The following is a 22,917-nucleotide window of genomic DNA, read 5'->3' as shown; positions in this document are numbered from 1 at the left end:
TGATTTGGAGGAGCTGCAAGGCAGGAGGGCGGGGGGAATTGATAAATCACCTCTTCAGTTCCATAAGCAGGAGCCTCTTTTGGATACAAGGCTCCTCTGTGAATGGAATCTCTTTTTCTCTCTTTTTTGCAATGCCATATTGCCAAAAGATAAATTTGTTTATTTACACATATTACAGTGTGAAAGCCCTCTACTAAGGGGGAAACAGTGTCTGCGCCTTTGTGCTGAAAGCTAATGGCTTAGGAAAAGGGTAGCTTAAACCAGTGGTCTTTACCCTTTTAGGGTCAGGACCCCTACTTCCTTTATCCCAAACATGCATTTGAGAACCTACTTGTTAATGTTTTGCTATATCTTTGAATAGTGTTAGTGCTGAAACCCACCTTAGGTCAAGCTGAGACCTTGCAGTGGGTTGCAACTCACTGGTTGAAGGCTGGTGGCCTACCAAGGCACTTTCTGGAAATCCTTTGCTCCAAGAAGCTGAACTGAGGCTTTCCCTCTAGCATGGGGGTTGTGATGTTGGGCTGTTCTCTTTAAATAGAGGACTCTTCTGCTAAAGTTGGCATACTTTTCTTTATATTTTATTCAAATAATTTTTTAAAATAAAACACTTTTAAGAAGCTAAGGAAATTTGGAATGAACTTTGGAAACTTTAGCTTTCTGAAAGTTTGGGTAGGTCTGAGGATAGTGATGAGTGTGGAAAATATGAAGAGGGTGAAAGGGAAACTGGTGGAATATTAGCTTTCTCACCTTGGCATATTGATCATGCTGGCAAGGAACAAGCACAGAGGGATTGCAGGAAGTGTTAATTAGATGCATTAAATGCAGCATTTATAATAGTAGTAAGAAAGTTCAGCAACCTTTTGTCAGGCACTGATTGGACCATACTGGAGAATACTGTGTTAACAACTGGCCATCTATATCTGAGAAGGGTGAATTCATACTGAAAACTGATGTAAAGAACAAGATTATTACAGAAATGGATGGAATTAGTCCAGGCATAAGCAAACTCGGCCCTCCAGATGTTTTGGGACTACTACTCCCTCATCCCTGATCACTGGTCCTGTTAGCTAGGGATGATGGGAGTTGTAGTCCCAAAACATCTGGAGGGCCAAGTCTGCCTATGCCTGAACTAGTTCAAATTCTATTATATGTTCCTCACAAGATCCATTGTGAGAGGGAGGAATGATTGTGGGTCCTCCCAGGTGACAGCTCCATAAATGAGGAGTGTCATTTTGCCCCACCTTTCAGTGTGAGCTTAAGTTAGGGAGACAGTTGAAATGAGAGTGCTGCTGCTACCTTGTATATTTGCATGTATATTTGATGGGTAGATCTGGTTGTCTCTGCTGCATATTGGATCTGCTAGAAGTTGTTATGGTACCCATAAAGGTAAAGGTAAAAGACCCCTGGATGGTTAAGTCCGGTCAAATTCGACTATGGGGTGCGGCGCTCATCTCTGCTTTCAAGCCGAGGTACACATATTTCATTTTAGTATATAATTTTTAAGAGGCTATCTTATTTAATAATTATTTCCTGCTCTAAAATACAGATTTTTAATTGCATTTTTGCTGATACTTTTATGAAGTTGCAAACAGCTCAGATTTCTTTTGACTTATGGAGTGGTATATAAAATCCTTAGGGTTCCTTGGCCTGTTTGGCTTCAATGAAGGAAATAGAGGTACAGTATATAAGTAGTTGCAGAAATGTATTGGAATTATTTAAAGGGCATAGAGATAGTTGTATTAAAGAAGATTGAAGGCAATGGAACTAATAGCCACCACATTTTACATGAGGTTTCAAACTGCTAAATCAGTGGTAAGAAAGAGGGCCTTCTCAGTAGTGGCGCCCACCCTATGGAATGCCCTCCCATCAGATGTCAAGGAAATAAACAACTACTGTGGGTGTGTGGCAGGAGAGGATGGTAAGTGTGGAAGGAAGATTCAGAGACAATCAACAAAACATTTAAACAATTTAGTGTAGTATCAAAACATTTTTTTAATTTTCAGAATATGGATAGATACCTTTTCAAAATGAGAGCAAGAGCATCAAGTGATACCGAGGACAAATCCTAGCTGTGATCCAGAATCACTGCTCAAACAGAGTGCTGGAGAATAACATTGGCTATTCTTCTACAGTTCTCCATGACATACTGTTGTCAACAGGAATTTTTAACTGACAAATATGAAAGATCAGAAAAGAGAAAGGCTTATTTGTGTTGATGAAGAGATGAGAATTTGTTCGTCTCAAATTAGACCTACGGTAATATAAATGAGATTACCAGGCACAAGCAAGCTCACACCTCTCACTGAGTTTGTATGCATGCTTAAGGTTTGCCTGATCACAGAAGAAAACTTTCCTTTAGGTAAGGTTGGTTAGGTACTATGTGTGGGTAATAGCATTTTTGTGTGTTGGTTGGCTTGATTCCTTGAATAATTATTTCTTTGCAAGCACATTCTCTCTGCTAATGGCATAGCTTGGTTTGAATTGAGTGGATCTGTGGCAGGGTCTGAGTACTTGGTTCTGCAAAGGGGTCAGACTAGGTGATATTTTGGGCAGGTTACCAATGTTACATGCTTCTGAGTCTCAGCAAGCTTTTTCTATAGCCTTTTCAGTAACTACTTTCCCCCCGGGGTCTCCTAGGGTAAACATGTTTAAATACATTTATTTTATGCGTCTGCTACATATTGTACATTTGAAACTCTAAGCTATATGTTTTATTTATTTGACAGGACCCGTTGGGGCTCAGCCCCTGCTGATGGTGCCCAGACGACCTGGCTATGGCACTATGGGCAAACCCATTAAACTGCTGGCCAACTGCTTCCAAGTTGAAATCCCAAAGATTGACGTCTACCTCTATGAGGTAGATATTAAGCCAGATAAGTGTCCTCGGAGGGTGAACAGGTAAGTCAGGGTGTTTAATATTACTACATCAAGCAGATGTTTAGGCAGTACTTGATGAAATTGGATGTTGGATGTTTTTGTAAGACTATAGCTGCTTTAACAGCTGGGACTAATCAGACAGCCTTGTTTGAGCAAAATATGTTTGCTCTAGTTTCCCTAGGTATTTTGCATGGTTGCTGCCCAGAGCACTGTTTTAATCTGTATCACAATACAGAGCACATGTGAATGTTCGTACAAGATACGGAGCAAACGAGGACCATCTGTAGACTGAACATGCCTTCTTTTATATTGGCACTCTAAACCTGGAAAATAGCAGAATTAAGAATTGTTTTTGAAAACTGTCTTTAGTAAGTGGGCTAGTGTGTTTAGAGGCAAGTATTTTATTTCTGTTAGGAATTAAGTATTAAGTATTCAGGGAGTAAATGAGAAAACATCACATTCAACCAGGAATTAAAAACAACTTTTAAAGTTAGCATTTGTTTGAAAAGAATTTGATTCCATCTTTTCTGATAACACCCTTTATACAGCTGAAGTTCTACAAGTGGTCTCATGTCTTTATGATATTTTGCTGTTGGAACTGTTCGCTTATTTGTGTGATGGGGTCAATTGCATTCCTTGGTGGGCTGCTTAATTTCTCAATGGAAATGCTTGCTTCAGTTCCAGCAGGCAGAATAAGAATTCTGCCAGTCCCAGTTTTGATTTGGATTGGTTCTGTTTATGATGTGAAATAAGGCTTTACAAGCAAATTATAATCTGTAGCTTGAATGCACCTCACTTAGCCATTTGTAGAAGAATGGCCTCATGATTAAAGCAGCTGCTAGTTATATTTAATAAAATTAAATTAAAAGCTGCGCTGTAAGACTTCTGTTCTGCCTCTTGTGATGGACAGTCACACCTTCCCCCAAGAGTAGCTTATGTTGAAAGTGTAGTTTGTAAATGGCATTAATATTGAGTAATGCAGGCAGAGCTTTATGACTTCTCTTAGTAATAGTTCTTCTTTAGCTTTTATTCTTGCAATGAGCAGTTTGCGGAGCTTTCTTTTGTTCCCAGATCCCACCTGGCTAGTCCTCTGCATGGTGAAGCCTTCCAGCCAAGAAAATATATTTATCCAGCCTGATGCTGTAGAGAAATGAAATGCATATTAAGAAAGGTTTAGTTTTAATTGGTTTCAAATAATGCTTCAATATGCTTTTAACTATTCAGACGCTTGCAGTAGAGTGTGAGTGTGTGTGTTTAATGCTATTCTGAAAGTCTTTGCATCCAAACAAGTGAGAACTCTTTCCTGGGCCCTTAGGTTAAAGATGCTCACTAAAACGCTTGACAGACTGATTTAGCTTTAAAGAAAGTAACTGTCCAAAGTCCCCAGGATCAAATAGTTTTAATACTGTACTAGAGCTTTGAGATTGAGCTTTTATTGATAAGTCATACTTGGGAAGCAAATGTAAGCATGTAATTTACAGAAAAGGCAGATTACTTCAACTCTAGCTCTAGTAGATTCTGCAATATGCAGTTGGTGTGAACTCATGCTTTTAGAACTGAATGATTTCATACCTGCTGAGAAGTTTCATCACCTAGTGTTTGGACAGTGTGGTGGTGGATGGCTCCCAAGTTCTCAGAATAACTTTATTTTGCATTTAAATTTTTGTTTGCTATGACCCCATAATGTTGCTGGATGCTACTATTCAAGTATATTCAAGATATCTGTTTTGACCTTCAGGTTAGTTAATGTGCAGTGGGAAATCATAGTTTATAATGAAATGATTTTAGAATGTTGTATCATTTTACTGTTGTTAGCCGCTCTGAGCCTGGCTTCGGCTAGGGAGGGCGGCATATAAATAAATTATTATTATTATTATTATTATTATTATTATTATTATTATTATTATTATTAAAGTATTGTGTTCCATTGCTGTGCACCTAGTCCTCTGATACATGCTTATTCTAGAGCAGGGTCATCCAACTTTTCACACCAAGTGGGCCACAAGAGTACTTTATCGTGGAACCTGTGGGCTGCATACTGCTTTGTGGGGGGGGGGATGGGGAGTGAGACCAAAATTTGATGCCCGTGAGGTGCTGGGATTAGTATGGAGATCACGTTGACGTGTTTTCCCTTTTACTTGCTATACTCCACCAACACCATTTGTTTTCACTAGACTTCCATACCACCAGATGCACAATCTGTATTTAATTACATTTTTATACCACTTTCAGGCAAAATTCTCCAGTTTGTAATAGTAAAATACAGTCAAGTATGTAACTTAAACAGACAGTAACTCCATATACAGTGGTACCTCGGGTTACGTTACCTTCAGGTAACATAATTTCGAGTTACGAACGCAGCAAACCCGGAAGTGTATACTTCCGGGTTTCGCCCCACGCACATGCACAGAAGCGCTTTTCATGTGTGCGCAAAAGCGCTCTATCGCACCGCATGCTTGTGTAGAAGTGGCACCTCCGGATACGGACTTTTTGGGGTAAGTACGGACCCCAGGGACGAATTAAGTTCGTATCCGGAGGGTCCACTGTATAGTATAAATAAGGAAAACTTTAAGAAACAAAACTTCAGCTTAAGTCCTATCTCAATAAAATTGTTTTAGTTTTCCCACCTTGTATTCTGAATTCCCTTTTCACTCAGCTTCATGATGGTCCTATCTGATGTGTTGGTAAGTGGTTTGTTGCAAAGGGAGGCACCCATGTGTCTATTCCAGTCTTGGTGGATCAAAGAATACCTTTGGTGTATTTCCCTTCAGTTTTTGTCCATGCCCTGGTAACCTGGGTTTGATTACTGCAATACATTCTAGGTGGAGCTGCCCTTGAGATTGGCTGCAACTAGTGCAAAATGCAGCAGCTTGACTGCTCACAGAGCAGACAATCACCACCATGTCATTCCTCTGCTAAAACAGTTGCATGGTGTAAGTTCATGGTGTTTGTTATGTGCACAAAGCCCTATATAGTCTGGGACCAGGATACCTCAGAGATTGTTTCACCCTCATATACCCAATTGAGTCTGTGCTTTGCAGATCATCTGTCTCGTGCAGAAATAATTTCAGCAAGAGGTCTGTTTCATATGATATAGGAATCAGGCCTTTAGCATGGTGGCACCTACCTTTGGAGCTTCCATTACGTATCAGACATGCACTATTCTATTGTCTTTTCAGCATCTATTGCAGACCTTCCTCTTAAATGCACTAGTCTTTTAAGTGGCTAAGCCTGTCTTTATCTGTATTGGATTTGAAATGGTTTGTATATATGGAATTGTTCTGAATTGTTTTCATTGATGTTTCTACACAAAAATTGCCTTGAGATACTTTGTGGAAAGTTTACTATAAATGGAATAACATAAATAAACAACTTTATTGGCAGTACTGGTAGTGCAGAGATGCGCCTTTGAAAACCTCACTCCCACTGAGAAGCATTCCCCATGATGTTTAGGGCCATGTCACTCGCTACACAGAAACAAACTGTTGTTTAAGCCATCAAATATATACTCAACATGAAGCCACAGCCAAACTCATGAATCTGATATATGTGCATTCTCAAACACATTCCCACTGTACCATGTTGTGTACCCTTACAATCTTGAGGTATCCACCTAAGACTACATAATGTATGAAGAAATCCTAAGGCTGGAAAATAACTCATCATAATATTTTTACTCTGCTCAGCCAAAAAATCTCATTGAGTAGTTTTTCCTAAGATCAGTAATAAAGCTATATAGGAAAATAAGCAGAGGGGAGGGGGGAGATCAACAACTTTTTGCCCTCAGTTCAAGTATACATACCGTAAAATCTTCATTTGCTTTTTTGCACTGTGATTGGGAATTTCTTTGCAATGAGATGGGCAGTTTTTTCTTCTGTTATTGCATTAAACTTGGGAAGAAAGCTCAATGCAACTTATTATTTCTCTACAAAGACATGTTTTCAGTGGCCTAAGACAACAGTGACTTTTAACAGGATAAGATGCAGCCGCAAGGTCACTGTGTTGTAATTGTTGCCATCACCAGTCAGAGGAGTTGCAGTAACAAGAAATGTTCACTGGAATATGTAAAGAACTGAATTGTTCTCAGCTTTGCATAAGGAAATTAAGTGTGTTGGAAAGCACAGGGACGTAGCATTTCTCTTGTAGCAGTTAAACACATGCAGCAAGCTGTCATTTTGAGTTCTTTTTATTAAAATTTTATTTGGCACTGAGGAAGAAGCAATAACCATTCTCTCCCATCTTATGCACACTCTTAAAACTTTGTTTTGTTCTGACATCGTAATTAAATGAAGCTTCTTTTAGACAATTGGTTAAATGCTGAAAATATTAAAATGGGCTGAAATGTAGTGTTTTTCTTACTTTCTCCCTTAGTGCCATACTGTTTTAAAATTATATATATATATTGTTTCCCTAGGGAGGTGGTAGATTCAATGGTGCAGCATTTTAAAGTGACAATATTTGGGGACCGTAGACCTGTTTATGATGGTAAAAGAAGCCTTTATACAGCCAATCCGCTCCCCGTTGCAACAACTGGGGTAAGATAGTTTGTCCTTCCATGTGTTCTAATTGTTTGTAAGATAAATGAAATCTTTTCTGAAAATGTTAAGGTTTTATTGATTGTTACTGTACATTGCAGCCACTTGGTGTGGTATTTTTACAAAGAATGGCAGGTCTTGGAGGACCTTACAATCTAAATCTGGGCGATGGGAGAAATGACAGACAGGATGAGGGGAAAGGGGGGAGTGGAGATTAATGGGTTGAGTATGCACAAATGCAGTTGAGTTTATTTTAGTTGGGATTGAGGACTAAATAGTTGAGTTTTTGTGTATGAAATTGACAAGGTTTACAAGGTAGTTGGACACATTTCCGCTGGACACAGTCTTGCAACACAAATGGTGTGGTGTGGGTGAGATACATTGAGTGTGCACGCACATCCAGTCTGCAGCATCATCACCAGTGGATGCAGTTCTTAATTTCACTGTGAGCTCTGGCATGTTGAATTAATCTGGAATGCCATTTCATTGTCATTCACATAGATGCCTAGCATTTCTTCAGTCTTCTATTTGGTAAAATAGGTTTAAATCCTTCAGTACAGTTTGGCCAGAGGAAGAAAAAAAGTAACACTTGCAGATAAATTACTTACTTTAGGATTCTTCTTCTCTGTATCCTCTCCTATGGCTTTTTCCCTTAACAGGTTGATTTGGATGTAACATTGCCTGGAGAAGGTGGTAAAGATCGTCCCTTCAAGGTGTCAATAAAGTTTGTTTCCCGGGTGAGCTGGCACTTGCTGCATGAGGTTCTGACAGGACGAACCTTGCCTGAACCTCTGGAATTAGACAAGCCAATCAGCACTAACCCTGTTCATGCTGTCGATGTGGTGCTACGACACTTACCCTCCATGAAGTAGGTTCCCTGTCATTCTCTGAACACATTATCTATCTTTTTAAAGTTGATCTTTATGAATGGATCTCTTTACACTCCTATGCACATTTTTCAGGGTAAGGGAGAGAAAGGGTTCATCCACATTTTGCATTAGTGATATGAGTAAAGGTTTCTCAGTTTTGTCCACTGAGCACATTGCTACTTCTAGACATGTACATAATTCTTCTGGAAGACCAATGGTTAATTGGAAAGCCTTTTCACAATGAGGTCGTTCAGAAGTGATCAAGGACATGAGATGCTCGTGTTGGCAACTGGCAGGCAGCAAGATAATGGCCACAACAGAGCAGTAAAAGAATACCAATCACACTATGACAGTTTTTTGCTTGTCTAATCTACTAAGACTACTGTGGAACCACATAATTTGTATGTTTTATAGCAACTTTCTGTGTATGTATGCTTTCAGAAGTCTGCTATTATTTACTTTTTCTTTAAATTTTGTTGAATCTTTTCATCATACAGTACAATAAAAATCAAACTAATCTAAATAGAAAAAGAAAAAGAAAGGAAGAGCAAAGGAAGTACAAAGTCCTATCTCAAAGGAAAATTTTAATCCTTGTCTCACACAGAAGGAGGTGGACCCTTCCAGCTCTTACCTTGGAGCTTCTCTTCTCCCAGCTTCCCACCTTGGGATATCTTTCCTTCCCCACTTCTCACACAGGGCCCTTCATCAACCATCCACCACCTTCATGTGTGTCCAATTCCCTTAGTAACCCAGAGTAGAGGACACCAAAATAAGCAAAACGGAAACAAAAGCAAAGCAAGGAAAAAAATAAGAAAAAGAAGCAGGAAGATAAAAACAATAAAAGAGATAGAAATAAAAAGGGCTTCCAATTCTCCATCTGTCAGGTATATCATATAAGGATTATTCAAAATATTCACAGTATTCACTCCAGGGTAGTATCCAGCTGTTCCTCTTTCTGCTAGGCAATATTTTCCCAGTCTTCAGACATCTCAAGTTCATTCATTTTCCCTTCCACACAAAAAGTCTAAAAGGGGTTCTCCAATTATTATTATCATCAGTACATATCCACAATAGTCTTCCTCCAGTTTAGCACAACTTTACTTCCAATGCTGAAAAACAAGAACTTTTCATCTTTATTCACACATGACTCTCTCCACTGTGGTCATATATTGAAACAGTAATCCATAGTTATTTACTTATTGTATATTCATTAATTCACACCCAGTTCTGTATCTTCTGATCCCATTTCTATGGCTGTGATTTTCCATCCTAATTTAGGGGTGGGATAATAATAATAATAATAATAATTTATTATTTATACCCCGCCCATCTGGCTGGGCCTCCCCAGCCACTCTGGGCGGCTTCCATAAAAACCAAAAATACAATAAAATATCACATGTTAAAAACTTCCCTGAACAGGGCTGCCTTAAGATGTCTCTTGAATGTCAGGTAGTTATTTATCACTTTGACATCTGCTGGAAGGGCGTTCCACAGGGTGGGCGCCACTACCGAGAAGGCCCTCTGCCTGGTTCCCTGTAGCTTTGCTTCTCGCAATGAGGGAACCGCCAGAAGGCCCTCGGCGCTGGACCTCAGCGTCCGGGCAGAATGATGGGGGTGGAGACGCTCCTTCAGGTATACTGGACCGAGGCCGTTTAGGGCTTTAAAGGTCAGCACCAACACTTTGAATTGTGCTCGGAAACGTACTGGGAGCCAATGCAAGTCTTTCAAGACCGGTGTTATATGGTCTCGGCGGCCGCTCCCAGTCACCAGTCTAGCTGCCGCATTCTGGATTAGTTGTAGTTTCCGAGTCACCTTCAAAGGTAGCCCCACGTAGAGTGCATTGCAGTAGTCCAAGCGGGAGATAACCAGAGCATGTACCACTCTGGCGAGACAGTCCGCAGGCAGATAGGGTCTCAGCCTACGTACCAGATGGAGCTGGTAAACAGCTGCCCTGGACACGGATTTGACCTGTGCCTCCATGGACAGCTGTGAGTCCAAAATGACTCCCAGGCTGCGCACCTGGTCCTTCAAGGGCACAGTTACCCCATTCAGGACCAGGGAATCCTCCACACCTGCCCGCCTCCTGTCCCCCAAAAACAGTACTTCTGTCTTGTCAGGATTCAACCTCAATCTGTTAGCCGCCATCCATCCTCCAACCGCCTCCAGACACTCACACAGGACCTTCACCGCCTTCACTGGTTCTGATTTAAAAGAGAGGTAGAGCTGGGTATCATCCGCATACTGATGAACACCCAGCCCAAACCTCCTGATGATCTCTCCCAGCGGCTGCATGTAAATGTTGAAAAGCATGGGGGAGAGGACAGAACCCTGAGGCACCCCACAAGTGAGAGCCCAGGGGTCTGAACACTCATCCCCCACCACCACTTTCTGAACACGGCCCAGGAGGAAGGAGCGGAACCACTGTATAACAGTGCCCCCAGCTCCCAGCCCCTCAAGACGGTCCAGAAGGATGCTATGGTCGATGGTATCAAACGCCGCTGAGAGATCCAGCAGAACTAGGAAACAGCTCTCACCTTTGTCCCTAGCCCGCCGGAGATCATCAACGGGATCTTTGCAATTCTGCTTCTCCCCCCCCCCCCCAAGAAGATTTGCCAGAGGCTTGGTAGCTTTTTCTTCTAAATTCATTCCAAATTGTACACAGAACCCTTTCTCAGCTCTATCTGCCAACTCAGAACAATCTCTCAGTCCATGGTTTCATTCTACTTTTCCAACATTCATAAGTCCACTGCTTGACTGTTTTACTTCTCTAGGCACCTGTGTGAAGGTCCTCTCCATTTCATCATCTACTGTCTCCACCTTTACCATTCCACTCTCCTGTTGTGACAGTACTTTATCAATATTGTTCTCCAAAGGTTCTGTGTCTTTTTTAACCTCATCTTCCCCATGTCCATTTTCATTCACCATCTTATCCACCTCAGCTCTTACCTCTTTTAGTTGCTCATCCAATAATTGCTGCACAATGCCAGTGGTCAGTGGGGTGTCCAACAGTGTTTTACCATACTGAGTGTTCTTGGTCTTATTAACAACTTAATCTCCACCTTAAGATCTTACAGTCTCTGCCTTAAAAGCTTGACTCGCCTGTCTCCTTATCAGAGCACATTCTTTTCTCACAGTAGCATAGACAAGCTAGTTTCACTTTGCAACCAGCACTTTCATCAAAGGGATGGAAAGTTTAAAATAAAATAAAATGAAAATCAGAACAGCCCTTGGCCATTTATAATCTTTCTTAGCCGTAAAAAATTAAAACATGCTTTTTGTTTTTGCTATTATTTTCTGATGGAATTCTCAGAGGGGGAAAAAGATGAAGTCAAATAACTTTTGTATACTCTTAATTTTTATTCTATTTTTCACCGAGGAACCCCAAATATAACAAATATGCAAACTTCAAGTCATAAAACCAAATAAAGCCATGTGTTAAAGCTACCCCTTGCTGGTTGTGGATTTTAGAGGGATCTCCCAGCAAATATTTAACACAAAATTGGGCTGACTACCTGGTAGTTTAGTCAATAAAGGGTTAATCATTCATTGAAGAGCTCCTGCGTAAAAATTACAAAACAAAAGAACAACTTCTGTTGGTCCCACCTTCTGGTACTGTAATTAAAAGGACAAAATTTTGAGGAAAGAGTAACAGAAGCATATCTGCTCCTAAGTAATTGAGAAGGCAACACATTAAAGCTGCTCCAAATGTCCTAGGTTATCCTCCTTGTCATTGTATTTTGAATCCAGCTTGGGAAGTTGGAGAGTCCCTCATTTACCAACATATTTTGTTGCCTTCCAGCTTCAGCAAATCATTCCTATGATTTCAGCGGGCCCAGTAATATCCTGGATCAAGCTTGAAGCATGAGACTTCCGTTTTTAACCCCAAATGAGGTTGACAGGGAAGTGTCTATCCAACCCTTTCACATGAAAAGTGTGTAATAGATGCTGTAAAAAATTAGTCTCCACACTCTGACCTTTAATCCCACTTCCATACCTATTGCAATTTCAGACCCAAGATAAATATGTAAATATATGTTACTGTTTCAAAAGCAGGACCTTGCAAGACTGTTTATTTTCATAATAACTTCTGCCACTTATGGAATTGCAACTCTTGGAACGTTTGAAAGATTCATTCCTAGATTGGCTATGCACCCACCATCTAAATATTTAGCTACAGCAGTAACATAACCTCTTCTTTATATAGGTATACACCTGTAGGCCGCTCCTTTTTCTCTGCTCCAGAAGGCTATGATCATCCCTTGGGAGGTGGCAGGGAAGTATGGTTTGGATTCCATCAGTCTGTTCGACCTGCAATGTGGAAAATGATGCTGAATATTGATGGTAAGCCAGTTCTCTGAGAGCATGGAGAAGTATGTTGTCTCTACAAACGGCTGTTGTATCGGAGTATGAAATAGTATACATATATAGATATAGTTCATCGCTGTAAAATTTGATAACTAATCAAAATAGTTAACATGCAAATTGTCTTGTTCTATATATTGTTCCTGCCAGCTTTTCTCCTTTGTAGATGGTGTAAAGTGTGCTGCAAATATTTTCCTTCATAATGTTTTGAATTATAGAAATACTTAAGCCCAAGAATCCAAGAGCATATGATAGAAATATTGTCTGCTAATTACAAGGTAGATGGGAAAGCAGGCATTACTAATAAAAGCCATGCCTTTCATCAGGCAGTGATAGGTGCATAAGCAAAATCACATTGACAGAACTTGAGTTGGTTAGTTACTAACAGGTCACTGACTTTGGTATGATTTGATGGGGGAAGGCGTCTTAACACTGAAATTATTTGTAATACTTGCAGTTCTCAAGAATGCCCCCCTCCCAGTTTCTGACATGAAGGTGCTTTGCTTTTAATCTTATGGCTAGAATAGACAAGGTTTAAAAGTTGTAAGCAACATACTAATTCATATTTAGGTTAAAATGCCTGTGTGAATGTTGTATTTGAGGAGTAAAACTGTTAGCGCAGGAGAACTTCATTCTGTAATGAGGTTTGAAGAGGAAACCTGGTCCACTGAAACTTCTTAATTGTTGCCCATCCAGGACTAAGTACTTATAAAATGTTTTCTAATTGGTGTAACAAGTTTGGTTACCATGGTGACAAGCTGCAGCAGGTTGAAGTTTTTGGGGGGATGCACACAAGCTATTTGTGTTCATTCAGTTAATCAGCATCTGTAGGCGTCGGCTAGCATGCGTCATGTGAAGTTGGCGGGCTGCTGGTGGTGACGCATGTCTGAAGAATGTTTTGTTATATTTGTATGGGGACATTCTGTTTGGTGCACTTGAGGCCTGGGAACCTCAAAAACGCCTCGTTAACTGTTTCACAGTCTAGTAATTCTGCTGTATGGAAAGCATTTGAAACGTATTGCCTTGCATTCACGCACACACAGCATGGCAAAGGTGGCAACAAATTCATCCCTAAGTTAAGTAAGCCTTTATAATTCAGCAAAGTCTCAAATATCCCTAAATGCTTTTTGAGTGATGTTTTGCAGTGACATCATGTTTAAAATATGGAAGAAAAAAAATAATTTTGGACGCTTGCAGTTGTATTATCTTATTGCAATTGAGTAATTTATTTGGAGCGCTAAACATTCCTGAAGTCCTCCCAGTTGTGAAAATTCATTCAGGACCTTGAAACGTTATTGAGGTGTCATGATCTTACGAAGATCATTGAAACAGGACCTTATCTGCAAGCCTGTCTCCTCTCAGCTGCTTTGAGCATTCTTCAATACAATAGCCATTTGTTTTGCGCCATATGGTTGTTTGTAAGCGTTGTAATTCTAATGATATTTTGTCTATTGTTAACTTCTTCTTGTTAATATATTGTTGTTACAGTCCAGTGCCTTTCAGCATTTTTTAAATGGTTGTTGTATAAAATTGTGCCCTTATATGTGAATTTGAGTGCCTGCTATTTCCCCTCCCCTGAAACTAGATTAATGGCATTTTATTTATTTTTTTGGACTTGCTTTGGAGATCTTATTAGTTTGGGAGAAACTTCAGGCTTGAGTCTAACTTGCAAGTTTAGAGTTTTGTGCAAGAATGAAAATATGGATGCTGGGTGTTCTGTTTCTTCGTGGGGAGAAGGAGAACTTAGGCTAGTTGAAATTTGACTGAGTGATATAGGAGTTAATGTACATAATTATTTGTGTAACTTACTATGAGACTTTTACTGTTTTGCTCACTTTGGTAGTCATGAGTTTATTACCCTACATAAGATTAATGATTACTTGTTTTCAATATGAACCCTCTAAATCAGTGTTTCCCAAATTGGTTAATATAGAACCCCTAGTTTTTGTTTTTATTTATGTGGGCATTTACAAAGTGTACCTTCCTTCCCGTTGAGAAACCTCTGTATTAATATATATATATTTACATTTGATGATTCCTGTTATTGGTGATTGATGGTTAATAAATGTTGATTAAATATTGATATTTTTAAACTTTATTTCATTTGCTTTCCTAAGAATTTGCAGGGTGGATGGGTGATGACAAAGGATCAGTAAACTGAGAAGTTTGGGGAAACTTGCTCTAAATTCATGAGATAATAATTTTAATTAGAAAATGTACTACATGGCACTTTGTTGTCCCAAAGCATAGTGATGATTTTAATGATTTCTTCTTCAAATGTATACACAGAACTAATTATTGTGTACCAATGGTTTATTTTAGTCTTCAGAAAGAAGCCATTTCATTTGCTTTTAAAGCTTTGGAAAACTTCTACTTTTTTAACTGCTCTATTTTCTGCTCTTAGTTTCTGCCACTGCCTTCTACAAAGCACAACCTGTAATTCAGTTTATGTGTGAAGTTCTTGATATTCACAACATTGACGAACAGCCACGACCTCTGACTGATTCTCACCGGGTAAAATTCACCAAAGAGATAAAGGGTAAGTAGAAAATAGAGCACTGATCCATGTAGAGTAGCTTATAATGCTCTCAGAAGTCTTTCCTCTGCTCTTCCTGAACACTCCTAAGTTCCTTTAAAATGCATATGATTCTTCATCTTTTGTGCTACTCATACACTAATTTGCATGAAATGTGTGTTCTGGTAAGAGATTTGTATTCTGGAAAAGGTTGCCTTTATTTTAGTCAAATGGCAGTTTGACAGTACAGGTCCCGGAGCAAGCAGAGCGAGAATGCATTTGTTATCTATTATTATGATGATTATTAAATTTGTATACCGTCCTTCATCCGAAGATCATAGGGCAGTTCACAGCATAAAAATACAAAATGAGAACACAAAATACATAATAAAACAAAAACAAGCCAATACCACCCCTAAAGACTTAGCTCACCAGATTTCATTGGGACACACAATTACAGATAAGAGTGAATGTATTTTGGTAATGTCATAGGTGCCAAGCCATGCAGTTTGCTGTACATTTGTACCATCTTCTCCCAGTTACCTTATCAACATGAGATCAAGTCATGTGTATGTGCTTGTACAAAAGGGGCCCAATGGAAAGTTGGCATTATCTGTCCAAAGGTCTATTGGACCCTCTTTTCCCCCAGACTCCCTTGCTTTGCATATGAAATGAGATATTCAAAGTAACCATTCTTTGTAGAATTGTTCCATAATAAGAAGCCTGATGGCATTCTTATTCTGCTGTACATTAATATGCATGTTCTGTTATAATACAGCTTGTGCATGTACCATTTTGGGTGCAGCCATTCTGTGACATCAGTATTTCTCTTCCCCCCTTTGTTTTCACATAGGTCTGAAGGTTGAAGTGACTCACTGTGGAACAATGAGACGAAAGTACCGTGTCTGTAACGTTACACGGAGACCTGCCAGTCATCAAACGTAAGCAAATGTTTTAAACAATTGACTGGAATGTTGCATACATGGCCACAGTAAAAATCCACCATCCAATTTTTCTAGAATTTGGAATGCATGACACTGTATTGGTTTTTTTATTTACACACACACACACACACACACACACACACACACACACACAACTTTATTGTGGTCCATAGACCCAAATTGCACAGTAATTCTTAAAAAAACCATTGTTGCTGTTGTTTTTATTTTTGTATTATTCCCTTATATTCTTGGATGCACACACTGATTTGAAGCCACTTTGTGTCCTTCCTAAGAGAGGCTCCTTAGAGGCCGGAGGACATTACCGGAACAACTCTTGGGTTGGGGCAATTGGCTAAAATGATTTAAATGGTTCTCATTTTGGTTCCTCTGTTTTGTTTTTGTTGGGTTGATGTTGGTTCCATATCTGAGCACAATTCAAAGTGTTGGTGCTGACCTTTAAAGCCCTAAACAACCTCGGTCCTGTATACCTGAAGGAGCGTCTCCGCCCCCCATCGTTCAGCCCGGACACTGAGATCCAGCGCCGAGGGCCTTCTGGCGGTTCCCTCATTGTGAGAAGTGAGGTTACAGGGAACCAGACATAGGGCCTTCTCGGTAGTGGCGCCCACCCTGTGGAACACCCTCCCTTCAGATATGAAGGAAATAAGTAGCTATCCTATCTTTAAAAGACATCTGAAGGCAGCCCTGTTTAGGGAAGTTTTTAATATTTAATGCTGTATTGTTTTTAACACTTGATTGGGAGCCGCCCAGAGTGGCTGGGGAAACTCAGCCAGATGGGCGGGGTATAAATAAATTAATAATAATAATTATTACTACTACTACTACTACTACTATTACTATTATTACTATTATTAAAATGTTTAGTTGGGGCTGGTGGTTATTTTAATTTGGGTATAACTGTAATCTGTTCATTATTGTTATTATTGGTTTCTATTGATTTATTGGTTTCTTTGTTGCTCATATAGGATATTTTGGTTTTTTTAATGTTTGATGCTTTGTTGTGTTTTTATATATATTGTAAGCCACCCAGAGTGGCTGGGGAAACCCAGCCAGATGGGCGGGATATAAATTTTAAAAAGTTATTTATGATTATAAGACTGACATAAAATAATGTTGTGTAACTTCCAGAAAAATCACTTAATTTTTTTCCAGAAGGCAGTTAACTCCCTCAGTTCTCCTCTGATTAAAACTCAATTTCTCTTTTCAGTTTCCCATTGCAGTTAGAAAATGGTCAGACTGTGGAGAGAACAGTAGCACAGTACTTCAGAGAAAAATACAACCTGCAGCTGAAATATCCTCATCTTCCTTGTCTACAAGTGGGACAGGAGCAGAAACACACCTATCTGCCTCTTGAAGTAATTTATTCAGAACACTGTTACTTTGCATAGCCAAAAAGGATTTACCAGATGTTTTAATTGTGTGCAGTACAAGCAGTTTGCCAAACTTTTTATATAAAGGAAAGATTTTCTAGCTTATTTTTTAAAAAAGTTAAAGCTTCATGTATACATTTTAAAAAATATACCCATTCTCTACAGCCATGCCTGCCATCTAAGAATAACTCCATTTATCTGATGAAATGAGCTTTAGTACATGAAAGCTTATGCCATAATAAGCAAGCTAGTTTTTAAGGTGCCCACAGGACTCTTTATTGTGTTCAGGGCATGTGTATGTGTGTATGTTACAAAACTAGCTTTCAAATATTTATTTATTTAAAAGCTTCGCATTTAAAAATATTCAAGTGGTATATAAAAATACAACATAAAAGCAATATAAAAACATTTAAAGCAATATAAAAACTGAGATGCAAGTGTAAAAATTGAAAAAGCAAATCCAGTAACACCAAGATCTAATTTTATGGGTCAAGGAATGCCTTGGCAAAAGGATATGTCTTTACAAGACATCTGAAGCAGCTGATGAATGATGGTTTATGTATGGCAGGGGAGAAGGCATTCCAAAGGGAGGTAACAATTATGGAATGCACCTGTTTTCAGGTCACCACCCAGGGTGATGCTCGGTAGGATTTGGTGCAGTAAAATGCCCCCCTGCACACTGCATTAAATAATATTGCTGAAATGAGGAAAGTTTGGGGTAAGTAGGTTTTTGTGTGGAAGGATTGCAAGCTCTGTTCACTTCAAGAACTGGCTCTGACTGGTGGATTACAATGAACATATCAAGCTACCTTATTCAGTCAGGTTGTTGGTTCATCTTGCCCAGTATTGTCTACTTTGACTGGTGGCTTCTCTTCAGAATTGGAAGCAAGAGGCTTTTTCCCAGCCTTGCTTCCTGTTAATCTTTCATCTGGCAATGCTAGGGAATGAATCTGGAACCTTCTGCATGAAGGGTATGGGCTCCGTCAACTTGTCATAAGAACATAAGCAGAGCCTGCTGAATCAGGACAGAAGCCCATTTAGTCCAACATCCTTTTCTCACACTGGCTAACCAGAAGCCTAAGGTAGGCCTGATGGCAGGATCTGGGCCCAATAGCACTCTTCCCACTTAGGATTCTCCACTGTTGGTGTTCAGAGGCATACCTACTGTCAGTGAAGGTAGAACATAACCATTGATAAACTTATTCAACATGAATTTGTCTAATCCTCTTTTAAAGCCATTCAGTTTCTCCTATTCTGAATGTTGAATCTTAGGAAGATTGATAACTTTAGGAAAGCTTTAGAAAAGCTAACTTTTGTGGAAACATGTACTGCACTGAGGTTCTTACCACATAGGGACGCTCACATTACTAGAACACAGTTCTAAAATTGCTTTGGCAGGCAATATGCTAGGTTCATAAATGATTCCAACAAATTTGTTTAATGTACATCATTAGACTGACATGTTCCATTTTTGCAGGTTTGTAACATCGTGGCAGGCCAGCGATGTATCAAGAAACTAACAGACAATCAAACATCAACCATGATTAAAGCAACAGCAAGATCTGCGCCAGATAGACAAGAAGAAATCAGCAGATTGGTTAGTTTCAGAAAGAGGACTCGTGTACCCTTGAATGACTAATGAAGATAAAACACGGCCTTTCCTAGTTTGTTCTTAAATCCCACAGCCTCCTTTTTGCCATTTTCTCTGCTTAGTGTTGTAGAGTGTGTTGCTGCTGACTTCATAACTGTTATCCCCATCTCTGAAATCAATTAGTGAAGACAAAACTTGGGTTAGTCTGCTTTGTACATGAAAGTTAGTGCAACATTTATCTCATTATCTCTGCATCTTCAAGACCTATAAATACCAAGACCTATGGCTAATTTGTTTCTTCTAACCTTTAGTAAGATGCTTTGTATGTTTTTTCATTTGCATGAAAAAGTTGGGTATGATTTGCCCAAAACGGTCCGGTGGGCCAACCTTAGAGGCCTAACAGGCCTAATTAGGCCCATAGTCTGTAGGGAGTGAGTACAAACCTGGGACTATGCAAGCCAGGCTATAAATGTTATATGCCCTTGTGCAAAAGGGACCTGTTCTGGAAGGAGCTGTACTCACCCTGAAGGTGTAGATATAGAGCTTAGGGGCACTTCTGGCTCAACTGCTGTGCTCAGTGGTGCACAGCATCTTCTAGCAGGCTTGGCTGGTGATCCAGTTGCAACCCTGTCTGCACAGGGGTAACTTAACTTCAGTTGTCTATACTCTAATAATCTCTAGTTTATATTTGTTGTTGTTGTTGTTTAGTCATTTAGGTGTGTCTGACTCTTCGTGACCCCATGGACCAGAGCACGCCAGGCACTCCTGTCTTGCACTGCCTCCAGCAGTTTGGTCAAACTAATCTATATTAGTGCAATGCATTAAACATGGGACTGCCATTGAATACTGTTAGGAAACTGTAGAATTCAGTGACCATATTCCCAAATGGGACCAGCAGGTCTGAGTTTATTAAATCAATTCTGGCCCAACTGCAGTGGCTACTGATTAGTTTCTGGGTTCAATTCAAAGTGCTGGTTTGGACCTATAAAGCCACCATCCTCAGGACCCCAAAGTCCACCTCTTCCCACTTGAACCAGCTGAGACCCTGTGGCCCTCAGAGATCCTTCTCTGTGTACCTCATCTGAGGAAGGTGTGGAGGGTGACTACATGAGAATGGGGTTTCTCACTAGTGGTTCCCTGTTTGTGGAATGCTCTCCACAAGGAAACACACCTGGCACCTTCATGGTCACTTTTTAGGTTCTAGGCTAAGATGTTTGTATTTAATTCTGATGATTAATTAGCCCGTAATTAGCTCATCCTTCGGTAGGTATGGGTAGGATGTCTTATTCTATTGTTCAATGAACATTTTAGGAATGTTGCATTGTATGTAAATTTTTAATTTGGCTTTTAATATATTTTACTTGTTTGTATTTCATCTTGCTGTTAAGTTGCTTTGAGATTTGTTTTTTTCTAAAGAGCCTAACAAATGCAATAAATAACAATAATAGTATGTCATCGTCTATTGAGGCTTAGATTGAACTTTTGGAAGAAACTCTGCTTATATTTAGTTGTAGATGCTTTAGATTTCTCTTAAGAAAGGGCAGCTTCCCCTCAAATGGAGCATGATAAAAGGTATGTGCTCTCCTTGCGTGCCACTGGTCTAGGAAATATGCATGCCTTTATTTTGCCAACCTTTGAGCTTCAGCCTTAAGGGCATAGCAGCCATCTTTAGTAAGTTTTTAAGCATCTTCAAATGAGGTATGAATAGTAAATAATAATGGAATTTTTTGCAAATGGCTTGTAATTTAAGGCAGCCAAGTCTGTGTTGAAGAATCACAGAAGGACCTTGTTCCACATTTGGAATACGTTGTTTGCTTTTGACTTAGAGGAGGAGAAAGGAATTGAACCCTTAAATTAGCACTTCTGCAATAACAAGTGTATTCAATATGGCTGTTTTTGGTTCCACTTTTATGCCAGGTGAGAAGTGCTAATTATGATGCCGACCCATTTGTTCAAGAATTTCAGTTTAAAGTCCGTGATGAGATGGCTCATGTGACAGGGCGTGTGCTTCCAGCTCCCATGTTGCAGTACGGAGGGCGGGTAAGAAACCCTTGTTTGTTTGTCTCCTGGTGTAATATTCAGATGGGATTCTAACTTTGATTAGTGGCTCTTCCCTTCATAGAACCGTCTGAGTTTAAACACCTGTGGAATGATTTATTGATGCACATATTGTAAATTACCAGTACATTAATTTTATTTTTTTCTTCCCGTTTATTTCCATAGAATCGAACAGTTGCAACACCAAGTCATGGTGTGTGGGATATGCGGGGAAAACAGTTTCATACTGGTGTGGAAATCAAGATGTGGGCAATTGCTTGCTTTGCAACACAGAGACAATGTCGTGAAGAAATACTGAAGTAAGCCACCTGTTAATGAGGCAGTGAGCTGTTTCTCCCTTCCTTCCCCTGCCCTCATGTTACGCAGTTTTTATTGCATGGTAGGTCACCGATTAGAAGAGGGTATGAGTTTTGTGCTTCTGCCTTAAAACCTGTGAAGCTGTCCAACCTTTGCTGCTGACATTGTTTACAAATGGGATTTATTTACCCAAAAGCTGCCTTGTTGCTGACAACCTGTTTTTCACATCTTTACTCTTTGGTTTATGATTGAATTTCACTGGATAGTTTTGACATTGTGGCAAGGAGGGACTGAATGAAGGGTTAAAGACGTGAGATGGGCAGTAGCACCTGAGCAGGACAGTTTCTGGGGAGCTGTTCTCACTTGTTTCTCTTCAGCTCTCTCGAACTGTTCCACCTGCTGTTCCGCTATGCTGCAGTTGCAGTGTCTTGGAGGCCATGCCAACTTAACTGCAGCATGACAATATATTTAAAGATTATATTATATAGTAAAACAGTAACCATTGGCTACAAACATTGGCCACAAAGCCTCTCCTTTGTGTGTAGTTTCTCCTTTAGCAGCCCCTGACAGCCTTATGTGTGGTTAAAAGCTATGCTGGCAACGCTTTTAATCATGTGTAATGCAAACCAGTGATGAACAGGAACTTGAAACAACATTTTAAATGGGCTTGAGAGTGGTACCATCATAACCATAAATCTTGTTGAAAGCTCTCACTACAGAAAGAAGTAGCTGGAGGGAGAAAGTATGTGATCTATGCACCCACAACTTTAGGGATTGGAAGAAAAAGGTATTCAGGGGTTTTGGGGGGTGGGGTATGCTTAGTTTCTATCGGTGGGTGTTCATTATTCCTCCTTCAGAAAGCTTTCCATTTTTTGCCAGGGGTTTTACAGACCAGCTGCGCAAAATTTCCAAGGATGCAGGAATGCCAATCCAAGGTCAACCATGCTTCTGTAAATATGCACAAGGTGCCGACAGCGTGGAGCCTATGTTCCGACACCTTAAAAACACATATTCTGGGCTCCAGCTCATCATAGTCATCCTACCAGGGAAAACACCAGTGTATGGTAAATAAATATTAAAGTTGTATTTTGGTTCAGCTTGTGTTTGATCGCTTCTGTTTTCAAACTTTCAAATGACAATCTTAGCACAGCAAGTTGCTGTAATAAATGGCCAGTTGGACATGCAACATAGGTCAGACTTGTTGTATGTGTCTTGCTATTTTGTGAGGCTGAGAAATAGACAAGTTGGAAGAGGGGGAAATGTTGTTCAGGATAAGATAAAACTCTTGCCTGGAAGGAGAGCTTTGCATTCATACTTGCAAGGAAGGAGAAACTTTTGTCTTGGGTTTTCTTTCTCCTGTTGGTCTCTCTCATTCCAGCTAAGCTTCATTGTTTTCCTCCCTATTAGCTGCTAGGGAAGATTAGCTCCATATGAAGAAAAGCAGATCAGCTCCTCTTGTCAGCATGAGTTCAATTCTCTCC

General features: G+C 39.8%; 1 protein-coding gene across 3 annotated transcripts in view; it reads left to right on the top strand.

Annotated features, from left to right (window-relative positions):
- Positions 1-22,917, top strand: part of LOC114601617 (protein argonaute-3) — a 57,915-nt gene that overhangs the window by 10,560 nt on the left and 24,438 nt on the right. For 2 of the 3 annotated variants that reach the window (XR_013393697.1, XM_028738929.2), the window contains exons 2-12: positions 2,727-2,898; positions 7,292-7,412; positions 8,072-8,280; positions 12,486-12,622; positions 15,048-15,182; positions 16,012-16,099; positions 17,328-17,475; positions 18,968-19,087; positions 20,999-21,121; positions 21,305-21,438; positions 22,316-22,500. Coding sequence is in view for 2 of the 3 variants with exons in the window: in XM_028738929.2 (XP_028594762.2) it covers positions 2,727-2,898; positions 7,292-7,412; positions 8,072-8,280; positions 12,486-12,622; positions 15,048-15,182; positions 16,012-16,099; positions 17,328-17,475; positions 18,968-19,087; positions 20,999-21,121; positions 21,305-21,438; positions 22,316-22,500 (1,572 nt within the window). In the remaining variant the exon portion in view is untranslated. Of the gene's footprint in view, positions 1-2,726; positions 2,899-7,291; positions 7,413-8,071; positions 8,281-12,485; positions 12,623-15,047; positions 15,183-16,011; positions 16,100-17,327; positions 17,476-18,967; positions 19,088-20,998; positions 21,122-21,304; positions 21,439-22,315; positions 22,501-22,917 lie in introns of those variants that run through there. The other variant, XM_077931950.1, reaches the window with a different exon arrangement.

Source organism: Podarcis muralis, chromosome 7 (assembly GCF_964188315.1).
Source record: "Podarcis muralis chromosome 7, rPodMur119.hap1.1, whole genome shotgun sequence".
In the NCBI taxonomy this organism is placed as follows: Eukaryota; Metazoa; Chordata; class Lepidosauria; order Squamata; family Lacertidae; genus Podarcis; species Podarcis muralis.
The sequence above is the reverse complement of the archived record's forward strand: the minus strand, read 5'-3'. Positions and strand labels throughout refer to the sequence as shown.